The sequence below is a fragment of the Carassius auratus genome, chromosome 31 (assembly GCF_003368295.1).
Source record: "Carassius auratus strain Wakin chromosome 31, ASM336829v1, whole genome shotgun sequence".
Classification (NCBI taxonomy): domain Eukaryota; kingdom Metazoa; phylum Chordata; class Actinopteri; order Cypriniformes; family Cyprinidae; genus Carassius; species Carassius auratus.
The window spans coordinates 5,384,625-5,410,562 of NC_039273.1; the positions used below are offsets into that span (position 1 = coordinate 5,384,625).

A 25,938-nucleotide genomic window follows, 5' to 3' on the forward strand; every position below is an offset into this window, starting at 1 on the left:
TGTTCCTTTTTAATTGTCCTACTGTTGTATGAATAATCAAGTTAATATTTATGAAGGGCCAGAACTGACCAGTGCGTATTTCTGTCATACTTCTTTGAAGTACAACAGTTTCATATTATTTAACACTTAAACACCGGATTTTATGAATGACCCCTATGTGTAGTAGGCCTATACAGTACAGTGGGTAAAGGAAATAATAACCCCCTTTAAAATAAGTACATTTTGTTGCTTTGCAGTCTGAAATGAAGACAGAAACCTATATATATATATATTTATATTTTTTCAGTGCAACTTATAACATCCAACTGAAAGAAATAACACCAGCATGTCATAAAAAAAAAAAGAATCACTGAGTTGGAAAATCCTTCCCCTTGCGTCAGTGTTTTTTTGAACCATCTTTTGCTATAATTACAGCCTTTACTGATTTGGGATATGATCCTTTTTCCAACTCAGTGATTCTTTTTTTTTGTATGTTTGTGTGTGTTTTTCTTTTTCTTTTATTCTGACAGGTTTGTGTCATATCTTTCAATTGGATGTTTTAAGTTGCACTGAGTAAAAACAACTGGATAAAAAAAAACGGTATCCATCTTCATTTCAGCCTGCAAAGCAACAAAATATGATTATTTTAAAGGGGGGTGAAACTTTTCTATGCCCATTGTATGTATATATGATGAAATATTGTTTGACTTTATGGTCATAACAGCCGATCTCAGTATGGCTGGTGTCCACAGAGTGTTAACGCTGTCAGCACTGATAAACAAAAACTGCATCATAAAGTAAAGCACAGTGTCAAATGCACACTGTACACAGCGAGTGGGGACCTACAGTTATGGTGTTAGCCGTTCCCTTTAGAGAGCCATTTCTTTTCATGTGGAGTGAATCCTGGGCAGGCCACTGGATGTGGGAGGGAGGAGGACCATTTCACACGGGTCTGGAGCAGTGAAAGTGATGAGGAGAGTGTAAATTATTCTCTTGTGCCTCATTCCCTCCACCAGCTTTTGCTCCCAACCATCCACAGAGCTTCTTCCAGCCCCTCACACTTGCCTAATGGAGTCGAGTGGCTGTATAAAACCTGCTTGCTGTGGCAGAATATTCCACCCTCTCTTTTAAGGATGCTTAAACTGCTCTGCAGTTATGTAAATATTCATTAAGAACATATGGGGTTGCATGTAAGATTGGGAAGGTTGCCCTGCAATCCTTGCAAATAACTGTGAAAACAGGCGATGCCTATTGATGTGTTGTTAACATCAATTCTTCATTTTCACTCTCTGTGTGATCACAGCACTCGAGCCGGCCAGCAGCACCGCTGAGTGATATTCCAGCCTTATCTATCCTGTGACTGTCAAAGCTATCTGTAGGATCCACTGCATGTGTTATATCCCACACAGCCTCCATAACAACAAATCACAACCAAGATGTAGAGAGCGTGTGTATATGGCACAATGCATTTTGTTTTCTCAAGCGAAGATCTGACTCTTGTAATGGGATGTTTTGATTGGTTATGACTGTGTTTGATAATTATTAAATGTCAGCAAGGGGCATGTAATTGGTTTTGGATGGATTCGTTTGATGGTGTATGGTTATGAAATCTGTGTACTTATGTCGGAACCACTTCGGAGTTGTCACTTTGAAGGTCCTTAATGTTTAGATTTTTACTAAAGTATAAAAAACTTATTTTTTTAGACCTCATTTTAACCTCCTCCTGATGTTGACAGCATGAGTAGTTTTCAGTTATCAACATTGGATCATTCATGCTTTTACTATGCTAATTCTTGCACTTTATCTAATGTTTCTTATAGCTGAAACAAATTTATCTTTGACCTTATAATCTTTTTTTTTTTTTTTTTGAGTCTGTATTTAGAATGTAATCTAGCTATTTTGCATGCTTCGGTTTTACCTGTCACTTTTTTAGTTGTAGTTGTTTTTTAATCTGGGTTGCTTAATGAGATTCAATGGAGACTTCTGTGTCCTGCTTTTCAAACTATTTTTTGCTGACAGAAACAACCTAACTGATAACTCAGTACAGATCTCAACAGTTTCTCAAACGATTCACATATTTGGCAAGTTATCAAATTCTGCAAAGAATTAAATAAATGAATTTATTTAAAAAGTAGTCAGTGTTCCCTCAATTACACTTGCTCTAACTTGATTTTCTACTTGATTTATCTATGTGGTCTAAATAATAAATATATTTCTGGTTATTTTAGTCAGAATTTTGTACAATTAAGCTTAACCAAGGACATTTTTTTTAAAATAGATAATTAAATTGTCTTAATAATAAACAAACAAACAAATAAATAAACATTATATTACAGGCACTTACAATGGAAGTAAACAAGTATTTTAATGTTTACGGATTCAATACCCATCCACTTACATTTTTTTAAGGAAACCCTTAAATTCAGATTTTATAGTTACCAATGCAGTTTATAAAATGTATTAAAAATGTGCTTAACATAGCAGGAGCAAGACACTAGTTCTGACAATGCTTGACTATTTAGTTTAATTTAGGAGCTATTGATATCTATCGCATTGGGTAACTCATAAAATAAACAAATTGTGTTTTAATACAGGAACCTCATTTTATTCTTTCATTCAGCCATCTGGGTTCATCCATGGCTCTATCGAGAAAGGGGATGCAATCTCGCTCTGAGCCAAAGAAGATATACATCACTACAGAAGAACAGAGTGGTGATGGAAATGATTGTGTTGGGTTTTTCAAAGGCATGCGTCTACATGAAAAATGCATGAGTCTTCCATAGGGAGGTACTCGGCCGTGATGCTTCCCCCATCTCGAGCTGCTGAAATGGAACTCAGTCGCACAGTTGCCCTGTGCTTAGAGATGAAGGAATCTGCCAGACAATGCTATTGAGCGCTAGATTAACGATGGTTTCAGGTCAGCTCTGTTCACGTAACACAGAAACGCTTCTGTCTTCTTCCTGTATCCTTGAGGGGTCTATAAGAATCTTGTAGTGCTCTTGAATGGACTCAAATCTATTGGAAAAAGCATGTTGTGTCAATGCACACCTTATGCTGTGGAGCACTTTGTTTGCTTTCATACAGTCTTGAGGGAAATGTTCAGCCAGAGCCTTTCCACATTTCAAGGCAGATAATGTTTCAGGATAAAAAGACTGTCCCCTAACAAGGTGCTTCTCCATAGTGCTTTCCATCTGATCCCCAGATAGAGAGAAATTTAACTCAGTTTACATTATATTTGCACAACACTTCACTAATGTCTGCCGGTTAGCTTTCACATTTTTCTCAAGTGCATATCGGTTTGAATCGCAGGTCTGCCAGGACAACTATTGGTAGAGAAAAGAAGTGATTACGGAAGTGATATGTTATAGTTTTGTACAACTTTGTCAGACAAGTATCACAAAAGAGCATGAACAGTCGGAAAAAGATCTTTGTCAGTGATCCAGCCACTTCTATGCAGGTCTATTTCTTTCCTAATAAACTGGATAAAATTTACACAATTTTATGTGAAAAAAATTAAAACACCATTTTTGGACACAGTTTTGAAAAAAAAAAAGAAAAAAGTCTGTTTCTCTTGCCTGAAAATGCTTAATGTTTAATGCATTCCCTATGATTGAAATGCTTGTTAGTTAGTGTACTAAGCTAAAATATTCAGCACATCTTACATTTTGAATGCTTTGTGGTTAAAATATGTATTTTAGTAAATGTAGTATTCTCCACATACAAGACCAGCAAAAGTTTCTATGTTTATGATGATATATATTATTTTTATCCATATTCATTTATTTAAAACAAACAAATTTAACAAAAATAACCACGAGTCAATAATCTCTTCTACTTTTATTATACTAGATTAGCCACACTGAAGTATTGCTTAATTCTAACAATTATGCGATAGGCTACAATGAGATGTGACAGTGACTACTAATCATGCATTTGTAACAAAATCCCAGGGGGATCGGATTCCTCAGAACATTAAGGATCAATTCCAAATGGCTTTTTCTCCCCCTTCCTTGAAGGGCATTGTGGGATGTGGATGCTATACAAAGGGCCTCAGAGCCATTAGTAAAGTATACATATGATGGTCCCTTCAATGAATGAGTCACTTTGAAAAAATTATGCAGACTGTCATCGTCTTTTATCATGCACAGCACGTACAGTTAACATCTTGAAAAACATGTTTTACTGTTTCATGACCTTCAAGTAGAAGGGGATTAGAGGTGGATCTGACCTGCCCTCAGAAAAATGCCAGGCGGTGGCAAGAAGGAGATGGGAAAGATTTGATTAGTTGGGACCACTGAAACAGTGACAAGGAGATTGAAGTAGATGACACGGGCAATTACTAAAATGACAATGGGTGTAACCGAAATGGAGGGCAAGGAAGCAGATGACGTGCTTTTTCTGAACAAGGTAGATTGTGATGGGCTAATTAGTGCAGATGGAAGGTTGACGTCCTCAAGGAGCCTTGCCAAAACTCTTATTAATTAATGTTTTATCTGTCCTGTCTGTGTTGATGTAGTTGTATTTTATACACCTGCACCTTGCAGTCTTATTAGATGCAAGCGTTACCTTCCAGTGCGATTGCTAATTGAGCTTGGAAATAGGCTTAACAATGGATTAAAAGATCTGTGTTCCCTTTAATGTGACTTAGGTCCCTTAATAATTGTAGGGACCTGCTCAGGGACTCAGCAGGGCAGTCAAATGGAGAATTCATTTTATACAACCCTAATTCACACACACAGACACACACCAGTGTGCTAATGTGCCTTGTCGTATAGACCAGCATTAATACCAGTAATACTCTGTGTCTCTAATATTCCCACTGCAATGGGGTTACTGCTGTGTAACGATACCCTTGGTGAATTACTCTAACTTTTGATGACCGCATTTCATCCCATTATTTTTTTCTCTCTCATCTCATATTCCTACTGATTCAAGTCATATTTTATGTATTTTTTTTAATATTTTCTAACATTGTAAATGTTACTTAATCGATTTAATCCATTCGTGCTGAATAAAGTATTATTTTCTAAAAAAATAAAATAAAAATAATAATAATAGTAATAATAATAATGAGCCATATTTTGGCCTATATAGTAAAATGGATAAACTAATAACACATATGTCTTGTTAATTATAACGGGAACATTTTCCGACTGGAGAAGCCATATTCTTTCTTCTTCTTCTTCCTCTTCTTCTTCTTCTTCTTCTTCTTCTTTTTCTTCTTATTTCAATTAGTTCTGCAGGCTGCAGCTATAATCTTCAGTGAAATGTTTACTGATTCAAACACAGATCTCTAATTTAATTAATACTTTGCTTTTAATTTATGTTCTAACCCAGTTTTTAAACAGTTGCCTTGTACAAAAAAAAATAATAAAAAAAAAAAAATATATATATATATATATATATATATATATATATATATATATATATATTCCACTTATAGTCTTCAAGTATTAGTATTCAAGGCAAAGTCAGCAAAAAACTATAAATATCTCATGCTCACAAGGCTGCTAGTGTTGCATTTTTTTTTTATCATTTATTGTAACCATTTTAATCTTAAGAGGGGAGAGGAAGAATTTTAAAGTGTTTAAGGAGGCCAGCGGGGTTATGCAAATCAGTTTTTCTTATTTTGGCCTTGTTGATTTGTTTTTATTCACGCTTTTGGGTTTGCACATTCATCTCTATACTGATTAAAGCATTTACTTTAACAAATCACAGCCCGAAACGCTGCGAAGAAAGAGGTCAGATGTAACAAAAACAAGTGTGAGCAATACAAATCATTATCCATTTAAGATATCCCATGCACGGAAAGATCAGAGCATTAGAGAAAATGACATTAGAACTACCAAGTTGCCACTGATCCTCTGAGAGTGAAAGCATTAGAAAACCAAATTGAATATGGATTACCATATACACGTCAATTCACCTGCCAGATTCAGATGACAGCTGTAAGCGCTTGAAGAAGTTCAAACATGATATCGATCGACCGTTATGACAGTGAAAGCTGTGACAAGAAATTGTCTTGCAGGTGTTTAACAAGTGCGACCAATTTATTTTTACCCTAGAGTGTAGGATCACGATCGATAGCAATGTGAATATATATTAGCGTAATTGCTCAGGTGAAAGGTGCATTGCATTTGAACAAGAGTGTGTTTGCCCCATATTTTACCCTTAATCACCTTGAAGACAGTTATGTTGCTATCAGCCGTGCTTTAGGACTTCTAGATGTAGACACAAACAATTTTCTGCACAGACCAGCATATTTCAGTTGAGTGAATAAGACACAATGAGAGCAATACTGAATCCACTGCCCTGGGAGAGGGGAGTCTATTCTGTATCTAATTGAAATGGCAACCTGAGAGACAAATCAATGGTTGCAGGCAGTGTAACAGGAAATGCCGGCCATTGGGTGTTGCGTTTATTATTAGGTTACATCACAATCCGATAACCTCTTGCTTTTTGACTGTTCTGTTTGCCATTAAAGCCTCTACATGCTGGAGGCAATGTTTTAGTGCTGAGAGTCTACGGAGATAGGCTACTCGAGCTTGTATAGAAAAAGACAAATTCCACTAATGGAGCATCAGACTGGCATCACTGTCAAAAAATGGGGTCTTGAAAGAGCTCAGGAAACCATGTAAAAAAATGGATTTAATTTTTGCCCAAACTTTAAAGGGGTTTTATACCAACAAGAAGTTTTAAGAGCTACCATATGGATGTTATTTCAAAACTATGCTCTTATTTTATCAGACCTTTACTTTGGAGCCCCGTGGGTTTGTCCTCTTGTTGTGTCTGAACCGTCTTTGTGGCCCTTTAAGCTAAAAAGTGAATTAGGAGGAGTACATTACTGCACAGTAAGGTCGATGTTCCTTCTGATCTGACTGACTGCATTGACTGTTCCCAGAGGGATACTCTAAAACAGGCCAGTGCCATATCTTTGCAGTGTTGTAGATAAGTTGTTTATGCTTATAAGATTTCACCTCCAAATCTGGATCAATCTATTGCATTGATATCAAATTAAACTTCCTCTGTATAAATTTTTTTGGCCAATTCTAAAATAGGCTTTTATGCAAATAGGACTCAAATTGAATCCAGCTTTATTTTGTAAAAAAAAAAAAAAAAAAGAAATCTCTAGAGTTGGTTCTGGTTAGGTTTTTTGCTGGTGTGAATACATTCTGTGAGCAGCAGCAGCTTGTGTTCAGCCTATTGTCATAGTGCCATTGAGGAAAACTGCAACATAATGGCACCAGGCCCAACATTTCTCATGTGTCATTTATGGGAGACTGGAACGTGCCAGTAGAGAACTCCAATTCCAAATGTCACAGATTTAGTTTTAAATCGATTTTAGTGATTTAGGCTGTTGACAGTTCTCATTCCTGATAAGGTCCCTCTCTTGATGAATTTGAACTGTATTTGACCCCTGAATTGCATCTGAAATTGGAAGAAACTTCAATCTTGCTTTTACCTATCTAATGATTCTGGTGATTGATAGTGTGATTATCAAGAGGCCTTTAGTCTGAAGAAACATAGTTCATGAAAAATGTATGGATTCGGCTTTTTAGTGTGCCTAGATAGTAAATCTGAACTAAAAATTGAATGATGCTTATGTTCATTATAGTAGTTCAATCACAAATTACAATTCTCTCATCATTTACTTAATTTAGCTCAGTATGTTTTCCAAAACTGTATGATTTACTTTGTTACATATAAAACAGTGGACATTTTGAAGAAAATGCAGGGATTTTTCATGCAATGGGATGGACATGAGAGTTTAAGCTTCAAAAAGGATGCAAAAGCAGTATAGATCCACGTCTTCTGAATTCATACAATAGCTTTTTGTGAGGAACAGGTGATAATCTTTCCGTAGCTGATAACCGCTGCAAATGAATAATTCAGTCAGTGAGTTGAACTTAAGAATCAGATCAGTCTACTTTGTTAATGAATAATTTAGACTGGTTTATTTATTTATTTATTTTTTACTGAGTCAGCTGAAAAATATGTAAGTTATGACTCCAAAGATCACTGAACTGTATTGTGCATTTGAATGGTCCAGTCCTCATCCATTTTTCAGAATTTCTTCTTTCATCTTAGAAGAAAGTCATACCGTTTTGGAATGACACGAGGGTGAGTTCATGATGGCAGAATTGTCATGTCAGGGTGAAGTATCCCTTTAAATCAAGAATAAACTCATGTTCAGTACAGAAGCAATGCTATGACAACAGGATTGCTAAGACATTGCATCTTGTCTCATGGGAAAATGCATAAATAATAGTGTGAAATCCTCTGTATTTTCTTCCTTACTTTCTTGAGAATAAAAAAGCTATAGCTTTAAAATGTTCTTAAAATATTTTAAACATGATAAAATCCATTACGGTTTCAACACATGAGTGGATCACATTTTTATTTTATTTTACATAATGCAGTGCAATTTTATTTATTAATAAATACCTTTGACCCGCACACCTAAGTCTTTCACATTTAAAGGCATTTTTACATAAAATATGAATCAGGCAGAGTGCAGACCATAAGCTTTGCAATATTAAAATATTCACATTATTTAAGGCAAAGAAAAGGTTTGACCATAACCTACATGTATTTCAACTCTCATTCTGCATGTAACAAGACTTAGAGGATTCATTCACTCCTTGAATTTGAATGAGTTTGCGCACAAAGGCATTATTAATTAAAATATTTCTATTTACAGTGTGGCCTTGCTGTTGCATTACAATGACTTGACCCAATCCTGCTGATCCATAGCAGGAACATGATCACTAATGAGCTTATGGAAATCTAAAGTTCCGGGTAAAAAATTGCTTTTAGGCCTTAATAAAAATACCGTGAACTGAATTATGATTTAAAATAAAATAGCACCACCATATATTCCCCTGCAGGTGATAAACTCTCAGAAACGAAGATAGCTGCCTGGCCAGTCCCTTTCCCTTGTGTGTGGTTAGCGGCGCTTGGAATATTGGCATAACAAAGACATTTATCAGCTCCAGAATCTGAATGTTGCACCCACCAATGAGAGGCGAAACCATAAATACAGTCGTTTTTGTGATAACAGTGATAAGCCAGCGATAACGCAAAGCTTTCACTGTGACAAAAGAGCGCTGTTAATGCATGACGAATTACAGATTCTGCTTCACCGTACTCTTGATTGTTATGAATTACTTAAAAGCCTTAAGTGACTATTCTAAGCACCTATATCCATTTCTGCTGTCACGAGAGCAAGTAAGCCAACAGTTTAGCTCTCTTTCGACAACTGCCATCTATCATTACTTTGTAGTTTGAGTGCCTATGAATCAGGGGCAGTTTCATGAGGCAGAGGAGCTTGGAGTGATCTGTGACACTGTGTCAAAGCCTTGCAGGCGCTTTGCCCCTCTGGCGACTTTTGAACTGTCATTCCTCCTGATGGGCCGGCTGCCCTCTCTCTAGTGATAAAGTCAACACTGATCTGCTGACATGCGGTCCATCACCGTCCAGCTCTGTATAGATTTGCAGGGCAAACTTGCACAGTTTTTTAACTACAAGAACATGTAGAGAAATGTTCCAAATCTGCTCTCCAAAAAAGCCTGACAAAACGGAAAACAATGTGCTTGTGTTTGCAAATACGTGTGGATTTATGCTGCGGCTGACATTTAGAGGGGCATTTTAGCTCTTGGTAAACGTGTCTCAGTTTGGCAGAGCAAAAGGGCTTTTGTGCTTTTCATTTCTAGAATAAGCTTCATCTGGGGTCATATAAGATTTCGGGACATGCTTTGTTTTTTTTTGTTTTTTTGCCATAACCTTTAATCGATTTTAATTTTTTAATAAAGTTATTTGCATGTATGGCTTTGAATTGGCTTCCTAATTGTGCAGATGAAACCATCGTTGATCCGTATTCTGTATGGGTCAGGTGGCATGATGATTAATTGTTTCTTTTTGCTGTGTTATTTTCTTTAATTAATTGTACTAAATTAATGTGTTAATCGAACAGACCTCTAATGAAACTGGTGCACAGTCCTCATAGGCTCCACATTTTACATCCGTTTGTACAGAAAGTGAAAATCACAGCGGGTTGAATGGATGGAGGACCCGCTGTGAGAGAGCATTGCAGCTACGCAAAGGCATATTACAGTCCAAAAGGTCTGTGACAAGAACACAATAAAACAATGATGAATTCAGCACACTGCTCAGTCTCTCCATTTCTGCTGGGAAAATGTCTGGGGTGGCGTGACCTTCCATGAATGATAATAGCTGTTTCTGTACCAAAATGTAGAAACCAGAGGAAATAGGTAGCTGCGGAGGCACAGACTTAATTACCCATCCAGAGGTTGAGAAGCTGAAGGTGGCATGAAACAAAATGTAAAGAAAATATGACTACAGGACTCTGGAGGGCAATTGAGTGGCTGCAGTATTTCAGCAGAGACATTCAGTTCTTGTGCATGATTTGTGGTAATGAGGGTGAGTGCCTGAACAATAAGAAAGGCAATGTGGGAAAAAAAGTTAATTACATTTATAACTACTTTACTGTAATATATTTATATAACAGCCGGCTAGTAAAACTGATATATAGATTTGAGGTAAAAAAAAAATATATATATATATTTTATACATTTTGGATAAATAATATGTTTGTCAAGACACTTAATTTATCTTATTGCATTTTGATTTGAAAAGATTTTAGTATTTAATGGAATAAACATTTTTATGACACATGGATTATCAAAGGTCAAGTTGAGTGCACTGCATTGTGGGATTCGTCATCCAGTGCGATGTTTTCTGTTTTGTATACTGCACTTCTTCCATGCATTCCTGCAGAAATTGTATATGTAACAGAAGTAGGAAGATCCATAATGGTAGTAATATGATCACTTCCTATTTGTAGTCTTTGCTTACAAAATGGGGAAAAGTAAATGTTGCTCATGCATAATGTGTTAAAGTTTCCATTATAATTGGTTAAACCACACTCCAACTCCGACATTTATTTCATTAGGTTCAGCATTTTATGGTTTCTAAATAGAAATGGTGACATGCTATTACACCACCATTAAGTAATTTCCAAGGGAAGATTTGACTGAGCAGAAAATAGATCAGCAACAATCATGCTATTAATGCATCATCTAGAGTGGTTCAATTTGCAGTCAAATAGATAAGTAAGAATGTATGGTTTGGGCAGGCTGGGATGGCCCCCGAAGCTAATCACCATAATTAAGCAGGTGGTATTTTCTCTTGCCAATATTTCACCGACATCAGCCACTGAGAGCTCTAGAGCATCGAGGCAACTCTAAATAATTGATGCCGCTTGTGAGCATTTATAATTTACGCCTTTATCCATCTGAGAAAGATAGCTAGGCAGTGTCGTTGAAGAATTCTCTAACATTGGGTTTATCCCACACATCTTGTAAATGGCAATTGTTGTTGCCTTTGCGGCCCCCCTATTTATTGAAGGGCTGTAGAAACATCACACTACGCAGTAACAGTATAATGTAGATTCAGATGATCTATATGAAGTCATGTTCCTTTGGGTGTGTTTTATTGGAGCTGAGTTCACAGTCGGCTCATTGTTTTCCATCATATGACATGCTTTTAATGAAACTAAATGAGTTATTTCTTTAAATGAAAACAGGGGAAACAAATAAGAGCAGCTAACAAGTGTTTTTCGTAAGCTATTGTTAGGCTATCTATTGATTTTTTAGGGTGCTATCATGTTGGCTGTTCCACAAGGATCGTATTCATTTATTCGGTGCAGCCGACTGTAAAACCATCACTCATCGATGGTCTCTAAACCATGTGGATGATTTGATAATTCATCACTGACAGTGCTGATTAACAAATACTACGTTGTTGAACAAGTTTGTTAATTTCTTGATTAATGTTTTTTAAACAGTTTTTTTTTTTTTGCCAAGTTTCCAGCACAACTATTTCAAATAGTTTAATTAACTATATAAAACATTTAATTAAGTTAATCACACATTTTACTGAAATTAATCATGATTATTTGCACCTAACATTAAGGTGTTTAAAATTACATTTATATTGCAATCATTTCACATTCAATATCCAAATTAATTTAGAAACAACATAAAGACAGTATATTTTTGATATTTGTTCAATGGCATCATTTTATGACTCAAGGCGAGCATCAATGATAATGATGTCTCTATGAAATTGTTTATTTCATATATTTTACTTTTGACTATAGCCATTACACATTACAGTATATTTGAGAGCTATTCATTTGAACTTTTATTAGACTTGTAAAAATTACGACTTTTAACTTATGTGAACTATCTTCACATAAACTTGTACAATAAATGTAATATTTACCTGTTCCCTACAACAAATAGGAAATATACTGAAATACGACAGAATAAAGTTATCAAACACTACATTCTAATTGAAATATTTTGATTAATTCTTTAAGCTACAAAAGTTGTTAATTTCTTATTTTTTCCCCTTTGTTCTTTGATTAACAGACATTACAGCAGCTGGGTTAATAAGTTTCGGCTGGGTTATTAGGTGAAGTGGAGTGAGTTATGCACTTTCACAAAAATCATCGTTATAGTGATCAAAGCTGTGTACACTGCAAAATCAGTCTCTTTTGGAGAAGAAGATTTTATTTTACATTTTAATTTCATTGTGACAACCATATAACATATCTAGCTTAATTGGGCAGGTACCTTTTTTGGCCCATATTTTGAATTTGGGGGGCATTTTTGTTTATTATGGAGACACTTTTGCTCGCAAATGATAGGTATTCTGAAATCTGCAAACAGCACTGTCTTTTAATGGATTACAAACTGATGTCTGGAGTTTTGGTTGGTTTTGGCTCCCCTGCGACGTCGATGTCTTTGCTTCGATAAGCTCCTTTCACGCTGTCAACCTTAACAAGTGACTTGTTGATCTGCTTGAAGGAGTTAATGAACTGACAAAGGCTGTACCTTCTCCAACTAGAAATCCTTCCTAACTCATACATGCTACCTCTGATCAGCAGTTTGACCTTTTCCAAATGATATTCCCAATTTCTAGTCCACCACTGCGTCTTCCTGAATTACCCAGCACTGTGCTACCTGAGAGCCTCATTACTGTAGAAATATATAGAGGGATATGCTCAGTGAAGCATCGGGAGTTCAGTCTGAAAATGAATCCCATAATTTGATTGACCAAGGAAACGCCATAAGGAAGCGCCATGGTGACAGTCTTCCTGGGAGAGCAGAGATGCTAAAGGAGATCAGCATGACTAGATGCCAATTTCCAGTGTGCAAAAGAGCACTAAATCTACAAAAAGGTCAGGACTGAGTGATGGAGATATTAAATGGATATAATTAAATAGCATGCTGGGAAATATTATTCATGATGAGTCAGTGTCTTCAGCTATAGAGCAAGATCTACTTATTAATAAAAAAACGTTGTTTGACGTACATGTGATGAATGTGTAATTTCAAAGGTGTGCTACTTCAGGATGAATTTAACCACCTTTTATGTCACACACACACGCACACATTTGTTTTATATAGAGCTTTTCAGTTCATGTGGAGGATGTTGGAGGATGCTTTACAGAACTGCACAGAAGCATCCGGTGAATTTAGTTTCAAGGTCAGTGGTTCTTAACTGGTGAGTCGAGTATGTTCTGATAAGGTCAAAACAAAGCTAAACCTAATTTATTAAATGCAACAAACCATATCATCATGCATTTAGGAGAGAAAATATTATTCCCGTACTGTATATTTTTGGATGTTGATGTAAAAGGCTGTTTGTCCAGTCTAATGTGTCTGTTTGTGTGTGTGTGTGTGTGTGTGTGATTCAAAGACAAGAAGGGTTTTTGAAGCATTAAAAGAACAAAAGTTCAAAATACAACATTTCCCCTGTACATTAATCTGACTATAATGTGTTTTATTATTATTGAAAAAGAATAATACATTTCATACATTGTTATTTGTGTAACAAAAGTTCATATACCAAAAAATCTTCTCAGCCTTATTTAAAACAATAATAATTATACAAAATATAAATAAATCAATATAATCATTATTATTAGATAATATTATATAAATCACTTTTTTGTTTATATATTTAAATTTATAGTGAATTGTGAATATTATTATTATTATTATTATTATTATTATTAATGATATTTTAGGGAAACCAGATGCCAGTTGATATCTATAAAATCAGTTGAGAACCACGTTTGGAGACAAAGTAATCCACTTGTGAATGGAAGTCACTACAGAGACATATCACTGATGGCGAACAGACTGTCAAACTGTCAGACTTGAGGGAAGCTTGGCCAATACCCCAGCAGATTTCTCAGTTAGCTTGTGGCCTTGAAAAGGGAAGGACTGGGTTTCTAAATGGCTCTGTTCTCAGCAGAGATACTGCAGTTTTGTCAATAGGCTTGTCTGGGCATGTGGTGTGGCTAAAAAGCCATTGATTCTGCATCATCAAAATGCAGTTACATCATTTGGGATGTAGTGATTTAAGAAATATGTTTTAGCTCGATCCCTTAGAACACCTCACCACACTCGTGCTCATGTCAGTGATAAGACATACTTTCTATATTTAAGCTGACGGGCTTCTTCTCTAATTATTTGGGCAAATATTTAAAATAATTAAATAAATTTAGCCGGGCTTATAAAATTGTTTCAATGGCTGCCTGTAACACCATTTGCCTGGCTAGAGCATGTTCCAATCTGTTTTGTTCAATAATTACGCCGCATTTTTTGTCATTCTGTCCTCACAGCTCAGCCATTTGCTGCCCTGCTCAGCCTGACAGTATAACAGATGTGAAAATTGCATCGACTCTCAGTGTAAACAACAGCTGATAAATGAGAAGTCATTAGATATGGAAGAAGAATATTTGTTTCAAATTAATTTGTCCACAAAACTCTTCTGGGTCTCCCAATGTCATCGGCAACAGATGCAAATAGCATATTTCTTGCGTTTTGCTCATTCGTTGACAGATGAAACTGCAGTATTTAGATGTTATAATCACATTCACTTTATCTAATGATATCAAACAATGCAACAAACTAACACTTGATCAAAAGGACTACAATAAATGCGCATTGCATATGGCTATTCTTTTAGACAAACGCTAGTTCTGACCTTTGCAAATACCAGCCAAACTTAATTATGCAAACGTGTATGCATACGCACATGGCTCAGAGCAGTGCATAGGGATAGTCACATTAATTTCATACAAAGCTGCCGCCTATGATTAGGTGCCCTTCACCTAGACCGTCTGTTTAATAAATCTTATTTTAAATTACTTCTGACATGCACGTGTTAGGAGAAGCAACAGTTAACCTTTGGTTTTCTTTTCAAGAACTCCTCAGAGGTTTGGACACAAAGAAAAGAGATTCATCACAAGCCTCTTTCTGTCCCTCATTTCAGTGTAGAATATTAAATAAATCGTTGTTGAAGAAATTTCAATGACATTTACAAATAATTCAGCGATGCCAAGGTTCGGTGTAGGGTCAAATGCAGCACATAAACAAGATCTTTTTCTTTTTTTCAATCCTGACAAATGGTTTTCTTTAACATTATCAGAAAGCCTTGAAAATGTCTTTGTGTCATTTAATGTCAGTCAGAATGATTCAGCAATATTTTGAGTCTTCATTACTTTGTGTGCACACGTCCATCCGCACTTGTCACATTTAATGCCGTGAGAGTTAGCTTCTTCTCTGTTGAGTAATGCGTTAAGTTACTGGCCCTGACAGAATTTGTATACCTATATTTTAGCATATCCCTGGCTGAAAACATAAACATGTGCTGCAGATATATCAGTGTAACAGATCTTATTGGAAGCGGTTCTTTGTTTTTAATGGTGATGTAAATGTTTGCCCCTTCATACAGGCCCGTCGCAACAAGGCAGGCAAACCAAGCAATTGCTTGGGGCCCCGAGCTGACCTGGGGCCCCAAGACAACGACTGGTTAAAAATAAAATGCAACGTAAAGATAACGTCGTGGCGTGTTTCGATTGCAAGAATCGCGGAATCCAGTCATAAAAACGGAATTTACAGTTTAACGCAGAATGACACGTAATTTGCCAAATTTTGAATGAATGAATTAAAAATAGGTCATTGCGCTTACATCAAACCACGATACGGACTAATATCTGTAAATATTAAGCAGGAACAGTCTGTTTAAATATGAATCCTGCATGTTCTGCGTGTCTCTGTTAATGAAAGGAAGACGCACTGAAGCGCGCGTGACGCTCGCGGTGATTTCAGTCTCACGTCTGATGTCTCACTAAATAAGGATCTGAACACATGAACAACATCAACAGAACTGCTCTTAACAAAAACTTTAGTTTGCTTAATTTTCAATAATTAAAAGATAAATTAATGTTTGGTGTTTAATGTGCATCTCAGAAAATGCTTTATTTAAAAACCCACCTGAATGGCACTTAAATGCACTTAATTCATCTGTCAACTTTATTGTCATTGTTCAAAGTACAAGTACAGACAGAGAAACAATTATTAATAATTAAATGTTTTATTTTTTATGTATGCATTGCATTCTATGCATTTAAAAAAAAAAATCTAAAAAAGGAAACTTAGTTGTTCATTTAACGCACCCCTGAGCTGGTAATAGTGACCTCTTTCAATATGCTAACAGTGAAATGGTAAAACGTACTTCACAGGTAATTTCAGATTTTTGTTTCAATTATTTCCCAGCTACACCATCAACTTCATCCTCAACATCAACAGATGCATCACTTCTCAGTGCTGATTTTTTCCTCTATAAAGCACAAGGTACCAAAAGCTCTATAATTATAGCTGATATCCTGCACAGCCCAGAGTTTAAACTAAGTTTGTGCTGTCATATTATTAGAAGAAAAAAAAACCCCAGTGCAAATCACTATTGAATTCCCACCAAACTATTTATTCAAGCAGTATTTGCACTGTAAACTTTTTTTAATTTATATAAAGTGCGGGTGAACTTAAACTGTATGGCTATGCTGTGGTTCCTGTAGGGGATTGTCGGGGGGCCTCTATGTCCATTTTGCTTGGGGCCCCCAAATTCCTTCAAACGGCCCTGCCTTCATATTAGTATTGTGCTTTACCAACTGAGATTACTGTAGACCTACGATACTTAAAAAACGATAATAATAATAAAATAAAAAATAATTTGCCACAACCCTGAAGAAAATATAAGGTATTAATATTGTAATAATATTGTATTATTAATATTAATAATCAATTTCACAAGTAAAAAAAGCTTTGGTCAGTAGCATACTTGTTTTTGCAGTGGAACAAGAATTGTACAGTTCTGCTGGTATTGGTGGCAACTATTGAATTAATATATTTTTTATTTATTTTATTTGATTTATTTTTCATTTTAATTATTTTTGGTGTTTTGGTTTAAAGCCATTTTTTAATTGTACAGAAGTGGTCCTTACCAAAGTCATGCACCCTCTGCAGATATGCAAGTGTGGGTTTTTCCCATCTAATGCAATGTTCACTCAAGATAAGTCACCAGACATAGAAAAACAGGGAATGAAGAAAATATTATTTTTAAACTAAACAATTTTCACATCCCCCCCATCTCCCCCCCCCCCCCAAAAAAAAAAATATTTATTAATTTGACTGATGCATTTATCCAGTTATTTCTTTCCTTGGGAATAAAATCCCATGAACTTGGCATTGCTAGCCCATGCTCATGCTCAGTTTTAGAGATTACATTTGCTTTTGCAGCACTGTGTAGGCAGTGCTTATTGAAATGTCTTGCCAAACCAAACTGAAACTGTCATGTGGTGCTCCGTTTAAAAAATGTGCTGCAAATAACCACAATTATTCCAGATATAAATCACCTAAGCCAGGGATCTCAAACCCTGCTTCTGGAGTGCTACCATCCTGCAGGCTTCAGTTCCAACCCTGCTCCAACACACCTGTCTGTAATTATCAAGTAGCCCTGAACACCTAGGTTAGCTAGTTCAAGTGTGTTTGATTGGGATTGGACCTGAAATATGCAGGACAGTAGCACTCCATGAGCAGGGTTGGAGACGCCTTGCCTAAGCATTTTAGAAAAGTAGATCATTAAAAAAGTATTATGTAAGAAAATATTATTTAAAACATGTTGTGTGGTAAATTATGGTTCAAGCTTAATTTTTTGATATTCCCAATAAATGATACTAGCCAATGTCATGGTGGACGATGATCGACCTGCAGTATATTTGATTTAGAAAGAGCCTCTCATTTGTTTATTGTTTTGACTGAAATTTTGTTGTCCTCTGCGCAGATGAATTTATGATCCCTTTTAATGGAGCCATACCACTGGTATTATGTCTGCAGAGAGTCGACTTAAAAGCCAGAGTATGTTCACAATAGCCAAGTTAATAAACTTGTATAAATTACATTCTTGGTTGTGCAAGCCATCCATTATCTTATGTCTGACATTAGCTTAATGTATTCTGAGCATCACCAGCGATCCATTTTATGGTGATTGCTTAAGTTTCACATCATGCCTGATTTGTGGGTCCGTTGTTCGGTGTAGCCTTTATACGAATTCTCAACACGATTCAGCCGAGGAGACCCTTGAGGGGTTAGCTCAACCTTTTTCTGTCATAATTTACTCACTCTCATTTCCTCATGTTTTGCTTCAGAACTCAGTGGATGACAATTTGAAGAGCCTAAATCTATTGGGTTGTTTTGAATTATATATAAAAAAAACCATTGTGTATTGCAAGCTTTATAAAGTTATACTGTGTGACACTGAAACTGAAGTTGATAATCTGATGTTCTTCTTTAGCTGGACACTATGAACAGCTCATTAAGTCGAAAGAGTTAAGATGAAGAATCAGAATTGTACCAGACAGTTTTGTGAAGCGAATCAGATGATCCAGCTCAAAATAATGATTCTTTCACATTTCCGATGTCTCTCATGAGCTATAGTGAACGTACCAAAGAGAGCTAAAGCAGATGTCAATGCCAAGATACAGTATTTTCAAGAAATTCACTTTTTGAATGCCACCATAAAAACAAAACTCATGAAAATTTTATTTGAAATGAGTTATTCCTTTAAGAGACTTTCATCTCATTGGGGTTCTTGTAAACTAGTCCGTGAAAGTCTGGTAGTTGTTGACCAGCTTGTTGTTGCTTTCCACACACTTATTTCTGAATGGACTGCGCTCATCCCCATGGTCTTGAGTGTACCACCTGTGGCTGTGTAAGAGAGAGCTTGGTAGGGGATGTAGTCTGGGATGATGGAGCATGTTATAATCAGTCAGAGGTGAGCTCAGAAGCAGCAGGGGTTTTTGGGAATTGTGTACTTCAATGCCTGAATAGGATTTATGTTTCTGTCTCTTCCTACAGATTCCCCAGGTGAGTTATGCCTCCACAGCTCCTGAGTTGAGTGACAACACCCGTTATGACTTCTTCTCCCGTGTGGTACCACCGGACACCTATCAGGCACAGGCTATGGTGGATATTGTCAGGGCCATGCGCTGGAATTACGTTTCTACGGTGGCATCGGAAGGGAATTACGGAGAAAGTGGCGTGGACGCCTTCATCCAGAAATCTCGGGAAGAGGGTAAGAGTGTGTTTTCATTCATTTGGGGATTTGTATATATATATATATATATATATATATATATATATATATATACACACAGTATGTTTATGTTTATGTTTATGTGTCTGTATTGCATATTGCTATTGATCACTCTTCCTTTCTTCCTCTATTAAATTTTATATTATGAAATTTTACCCTAAAACCTTAACACTATTCTGTTGCCTTGAAAGGACTGATTTTTGATTCTGCAAATGCAGATCTAGTTGTTTTGTGAAATGAATCTTTAAGATTATCAAAAGCAGCAATATTCTCCAAAGCATTTCCTTCCCAACTGCATTTCCTTCCTGAGAAATGAAACTTCAAGTGCACTCCAGGGGGAAAGCGGTCTTGCGATTTGTGTGAGGAATACTGAGTTCAACCATTGATTTCCTTCTAAATTTCTTCCACTTCTAAGTTTCCAAGTGCTTCAGGTTAAGCTTAGTTGACAGGCTGGAACCAACAGAGGGTCCCAGGTTTTTGTTACTGGGAAATATCTGCAGAACTTTTGCATGAACTTTTTCATAACCCTTAAGCACTGATGTATGCAAACAGATGGAAGCTAAAATTGTTCTAGTCAAGTTCTATGAAAAGTCTTTGTGAGAATACTCAAAACCGCCTAGGGGAAGTTCTGGGGGAGATTGAGCCGTACTCCTTTCCTTTCTGAAGGGTAACAGTGTCCTCCTCACAAGTCCATTCTTTCTCCTATGCATTGAGTCTATCAACATATGTTCCTCTCCAATATTCTATCCTGAGATCTGGCCCTTCCTCGTGAATGGAGAATCAGGGTGTTTTCACACTCTGCTCCAAAAGCTAAAGTTTGTTTGATTGGTGTTAAAGCAAACTCTTGAAAAGTACATCTGAGGTGTGGTTACTGTGAAATCACAGTTCAGAGTTGCAATAAATTGTGGAAGTGAACCGCAGTTGATGATGTATAATTGCAACCTTTGCATGCTTCCAGTCAAACTTAATGTAGAAAATTTATTTCATCCTTGATTGTTGAAAATCCCACTTCCCTTCTTCTAACAGGAACAGTGGGGCTCAGAATACACACTGGCTTAAAAAAATGTGTCCAGATACATTTTTCATTATTGTAGATGGGCAGAGCATAATGGATTAACTCATTAGTGCATTTGTTAGTTAAATAACGTGATCCAGAAGACATTTGTTCTTAGAGCTGCTCTGGTGCTTGAGAATGGAGAGCAAGTTTCATGCAAATGTATTAAATTGCATTCGCCAATAGGAAAGACAATCAATTTGGAAGTGAGGGAACATTTAAAAACCATGAAATAAAAAATGGGCTTGCATTTATATAATGTTGAATTAATTAGAAATTGCTCTGTTTGGAATGTAAATGTGGAAGTCGTATTTGTCTAAAGAAGAGCTAAGAATAGCTTCATACCATGATTTTCAGAAATTTAGCTATTTAGAATTTGTAGATTAAAATAATTTCTCCTACCTCATCTTAAAGTGAATAGACAGCTATAAAATATATGGAGTAAACACACAGTCTCCGTAGAGCATTGGTCTGTCTGGTCTAGTCTGGAAAATTATTCTCTTATTTATTTATTTAGAGTTAAGATGTACTGTATAGTCATTACTGAATTTATATGTTTGAATTTTGACATATCCACATTTCTTTAACTGTTACATTTGATGCTAAAAATGCAGTTTAAGTTTACTCCCAGATAAAAAAAATGTCCTGTTATTTAACATTACAAGATGTAATGTACATGTCTTTCTGTCTTCAGTCGCAAAGAAATATATATATTTTTATTTTTTTTGAGAAAAAAATTCCTGGATTTTTCTCCATATAATGGATTTACATGGTGGCCAACAGATTGAAGATCCGAATTGGTGTTTCAGTGCAACTTCAAAGGGCTCTGTACGATCCTAGCCGAGGAATAGAGGTCTTATCTAGCGAAACGATCAGTCATTTTCTTAAAAAAATGAATAAAAATAAAACCATGAGTGCTTGTCTTGCACTAGGTTGACTTTACACATTACAGAAACCACACGTAACCTTTCCAACATGATTACATAATGCGTGAATTTACAGACACGTGTCGCGGAGCTAGTTCAAGACTTGCATTTGTGGTAAAAAATAGTATATACATTTTTATTTTTTATTTTTTTTGAAAATTACCCATCGTTTCACTTGATAAGACCCTTATTCCTCAACTGGGAAAGTATAGAACCTTTTGAAGCTGCACTGAAACTGAAATTTGGGCCTTCAACCCGCAGGCCACCACTGAAGTCCATTTTATGGAAAATAATCCTGGAATGTTTTCCTAAAAAAAACTTAATTTCATTTTTACTGAAGACAAAAAAACATGAACATCTTGGGTGACATGGGAGTGAGTAAATTATCAGGACATTTTTATTCTGGAAGTAAACTGATCCTTATAAGAATATTTTGATTAGTCTTTAATATGAATACAAAAAGTTATTTATAATAATAATTTTAATATTTTAATATAAGAGTGTTTTGGCTGGCTGTGAAAAAAAGAAGCAAACTGGTGATATAAAACAACAGCTTTAAGACCAAGCAAATCCTCTGCTTGAATGTATACTAGTTGCATAAGCAGTCAATCTATTTAATGACCAATCAGTAAATGTTAATCCTTATATGGCTAGCATTCACTGGGGAAACATTAAATCACCTAGTTAATATTCATGATCCAGGTTTATAATGTGTTCCCCACTTTTAAAACCATTCCCAGGGTACCAACTACTCCGATTTTGATATTATGACAACTCTAGCTTTAATATGCTTGTATGAAAATTACTTCAGAAGAAAAATGCTAATAGCACCTCCAATATTTGTTGTAACTCTTGCTGGTGGTTGGATATGGACAGAAGGAATGGTGACAGTTATGTGCATTTATTCATGTTTTATGTTTTTATTCATACACCATATAAAAAGGCCCCATTATGTTACTTTGGATATCCAGACCACTCCCACAGCTGTATTTAGAGGATGCTGGACGGATGGCGTGAGACTTGAGGGCTGTGATATGAATAACCATGAGAATCACCTCAGTGCCATGCCGTCTCCTTATAGCTTCATGAGAGTGTTTGCACATCTGTCCAGGGTGTAGAGAAAGAGCAAGTGTCAAGAAAAAAAGGGACAACAGGGAATGAGAAAGAAAGGCAGAAACAAACAAACAAAGATAATTAATGGATTAAGTCTTGGCTGTGCGGGTCGATAGAATGTCTCCCATGGTGCTTTGCCCACATATATCTCCATTCTGTCTCTGGACCACAGTATATGAGCAGGATGTCTAACTGAATAATTTTATTACATTTTGGCCATCACTTAGAAATTAAGTTTTTTTTTTTTTTTTTAAGTACCTACAAAAGTATTTTCAATCATATAAGCTGCCTTTGTTCAAAAGATCGATCCCTGAAGTGTAGGATCTTCCATTACAGTGGCAGCCAAAAGTCGGAGATCACTTGTTGGAAAAGCTTTTATTTATTTGTTTGTTTGTGTGCAATATAATTTAGATGAAACTGGATTGAGACGTGATTTTCCGAAAATTTCCATTTACATCATAATGTGTTTTTAATTAAGAATTCTAAAACTAATCTAAAACTAAATTTCTTTATTTCCAAGCTTAAACAGAATATATCCTTGGGATTTATTTTTTAATGTTCATTTTTTATGTTCATTTATGTTCTATATTTTTGACATTGCTACAAAAAAACCTGCAGTAACAGAGTAAGATGCATATTATTCAATATTAATATTATTAATAGTCACCATTTTCTAACGATTGGTCAGCAAGTTTTTTTTTTTTTTTTTTTAATAACTGGTGATTTTTTTTTCTCACTCATGTTGATTTTTTTTTAAATTGCTTCAAAAATAATAAGTTAATCTTTTACACTATCAATTATTTATTTCCCCCTCTCCTTCTCTCTCTCTCTCACACGCACACACACACACACACACACACACACTCTCCCTCTCTCTCTCTCACTCTCTCTCTGTCTCTCTCTCTCTCTCTCTCTCTCTCTCTCTCCTTTTCAAGCAGAGGCACTGCCTTTCTACTATCCTCAGAGAAAACACCCCTCATAAAGAGCCCTGTTATATTGAAGGTCTGTAGGCTATGGATGTTTGATTACGGTGACCATATCCTAACCTTAGCCCATACATTTCAAATGATGGACATGAAGAGCCTCCTCTTTGGCACATAATGTTTGATCGTCTTATGATTTTTTCGTCATTCCCTACAGACTCAAGCATACCTATGGAGCGTAAGACAAGGCTCTTCAATTTCAGGCCTGAAGGCATTCCCTGGTTCATTTTTTGTGTGTGTGTTTCTGCCCTGACCAACACATGATTCAATTCAGTCCTGCCTCGAGGGAAAACGCTGAAAAACACTATGTTTGTGAACCGCCTCACTGTTTTTCTCCTCTGTCTTTTATGGCGTTTTCAAAGGAGGGCTTTGTGACATCTTAACCCAGTATCGATGTCAGTTATTTGCTTGTAATGTCTGTAACCAAGCGTGTTATTTAATACCACAGTAGGTTCGCAGTAATCAAATTGAACAAGTTTGTGTGCGATAAGAAGTCTACCATAAAAGATCATCCGAGGCATTGAGGGAAACATACCTCTACCGGTTCTCTTTGTTGACTCTCCTTCAAGCAGAACCACATTCAATATTTTTAGTATCTTCTGGGTACCAGTAATAGGCAAAATGTATAATGCGCCTACTGCTGAGGGACCTTGAAGGGTTGATTTCTGAAATGAAGCAATAGATTTAGTGAGTTTTGAAAGGTGACTGCCACTAGCATACATCACCATGGAAAATGGTCGCCCAGTGGTACCGTGGAGTTGACTTGGGCCACCGCTGAGTGATGAGCAATCTTCAGCCGCAGCATGGCACAATAGCAAAGTAAACAGCCTACGCTGCTCTCAGCATACATAAATCTCCAATATTTGATAAATAAGATTTGCCTGCTGTAGTTGATTCCATGTGGCGATTCAAATAGAAGCCTCAGAGGCCCTGGTAAATCTAATCAAGAGGGAGGTTAGTCATATGGTGAGTTACCTAAGGCTTTGTGATAAAGGATCAACAATTATAACATTAATAATTACTGAAGACAAACATGCAGATTATTATAAATAGCGCACAATATTCGCTCTGACGTTTTCTTTCCTTCGTGGTTCCTCTCCAACAGGCTTCTCTCAAAATGCGTGCATGCCTGATTCTGGGCGAGGTGCAAATGCAGTACGGATTTCTGTTGATAAAAGTGCCTTGCTAAAAGGGATTTTTGAAATGTATGTCTAAGTTAGATTTCCCATTTGATTCTGTGGATTGCTAGGGTCCATTATCATGTTGAAGTCTGCGGGAGTTCTTGAGGAAAACAAGACAGACATCCTTGTGAAAATGCGACGCTGTCGTCCCTTTTAAATCGAACACAGTAAACCCAGACAGAGGCATAAAGTCTCAAATCCAAAGGCAAAACTTTTGCTTCAAGAAAGAAGACAAACAACTTTTTTTTCCTCCATTGTATGCTACTTCAGAAATGTCTACAATAATGGATCAGCTTCCTTTTCTCAAGTGAAAATAGAAATTGCAACGATATAAAACCTTTATGACTGGAAATGTGCTATTTAAATAAATGGTTCATGTAGAAATGCTTTTTTTTTGTCTTTGTCATTTACTCATTTTAAATGAGACTTTCAGTGAATGAGAACTTTCATTTCAGTCTGTTTCTCACTCAAAGCGCACAACTCATACAGGCCAATTTTATGATACCTTTAGGGTGATTTCCTGTCCTGGAAGCTTTAGTCCCTGTTTATTATAAATTAATAGAAATAGATAGCCACCAGCACAGTTCAAAATTATTATTTTTTGTCCCACAGAATATAGACACTCATACAGGTTTCAAATGGCATGAGAGAGAATAAATGATGGCATTATATTTATTGGTCGGTGAACTGTCCCTTTAATTGTTATTGAAGACAGGCTAAAACATATGGATGCTTTGTTAGTATCTTCTCTTTTGCTTTTTCCACAATGTGTCTGGAAAAGATAATTGACTTTGCCACAAATCAGAGGATCGACGTCTGACATCCTGTCACTTTGAGCTCACTCAGAGCTTGACTCTGAATGTGTCATTGCTATTATTAGAACCTTCTTTTTTCATGTATATTTCCCTAAAGACCTTATGAAATGTTTTGACATGCAGTTTTCCTGCTGTTGTATATATTTTAGCAACAATAAGTTGGAAATAAATTTTCATTACATTAATCATACAATTTAATTTAATTTAATTTAATTTAATTTAATTTAATTTAATTTAATTTAATTTAATTTAATTTAATTTAATTTAATTTAATTTAATTTAATTTAATTTTCAATTGCCATCATGGAGAATAATAGTCATAGCATCTGCCAGCAGGGGCTATTTGGGTGATGT

The 25,938-nt window shown here is 36.0% G+C and overlaps 1 protein-coding gene and 1 long non-coding RNA gene across 5 annotated transcripts in view; one reads left to right on the top strand and one right to left on the bottom strand.

The window, feature by feature from the left end:
- The window catches only part of LOC113050306 (metabotropic glutamate receptor 4-like), a 143,689-nt gene that overhangs the window by 64,749 nt on the left and 53,002 nt on the right, over window positions 1-25,938 (top strand). For all 3 annotated transcript variants that reach the window (XM_026213147.1, XM_026213145.1, XM_026213146.1), the window contains exon 3: window positions 19,275-19,491. In XM_026213147.1, coding sequence (XP_026068932.1) covers window positions 19,275-19,491 — 217 coding nt within the window. The remainder of the gene's footprint in view (window positions 1-19,274; window positions 19,492-25,938) is intronic.
- Window positions 22,369-24,954, bottom strand: LOC113050307 (uncharacterized). Of its 2 annotated transcripts, XR_003276754.1 has the most exons (4): window positions 24,662-24,954; window positions 24,340-24,527; window positions 24,124-24,253; window positions 22,369-22,595 (listed from the first exon to the last, which is right to left on the bottom strand). It is a non-coding gene; the product is annotated as an uncharacterized LOC113050307 (long non-coding RNA). The 2 variants fall into 2 exon arrangements; XR_003276753.1 differs by having other exon boundaries at window positions 24,340-24,954.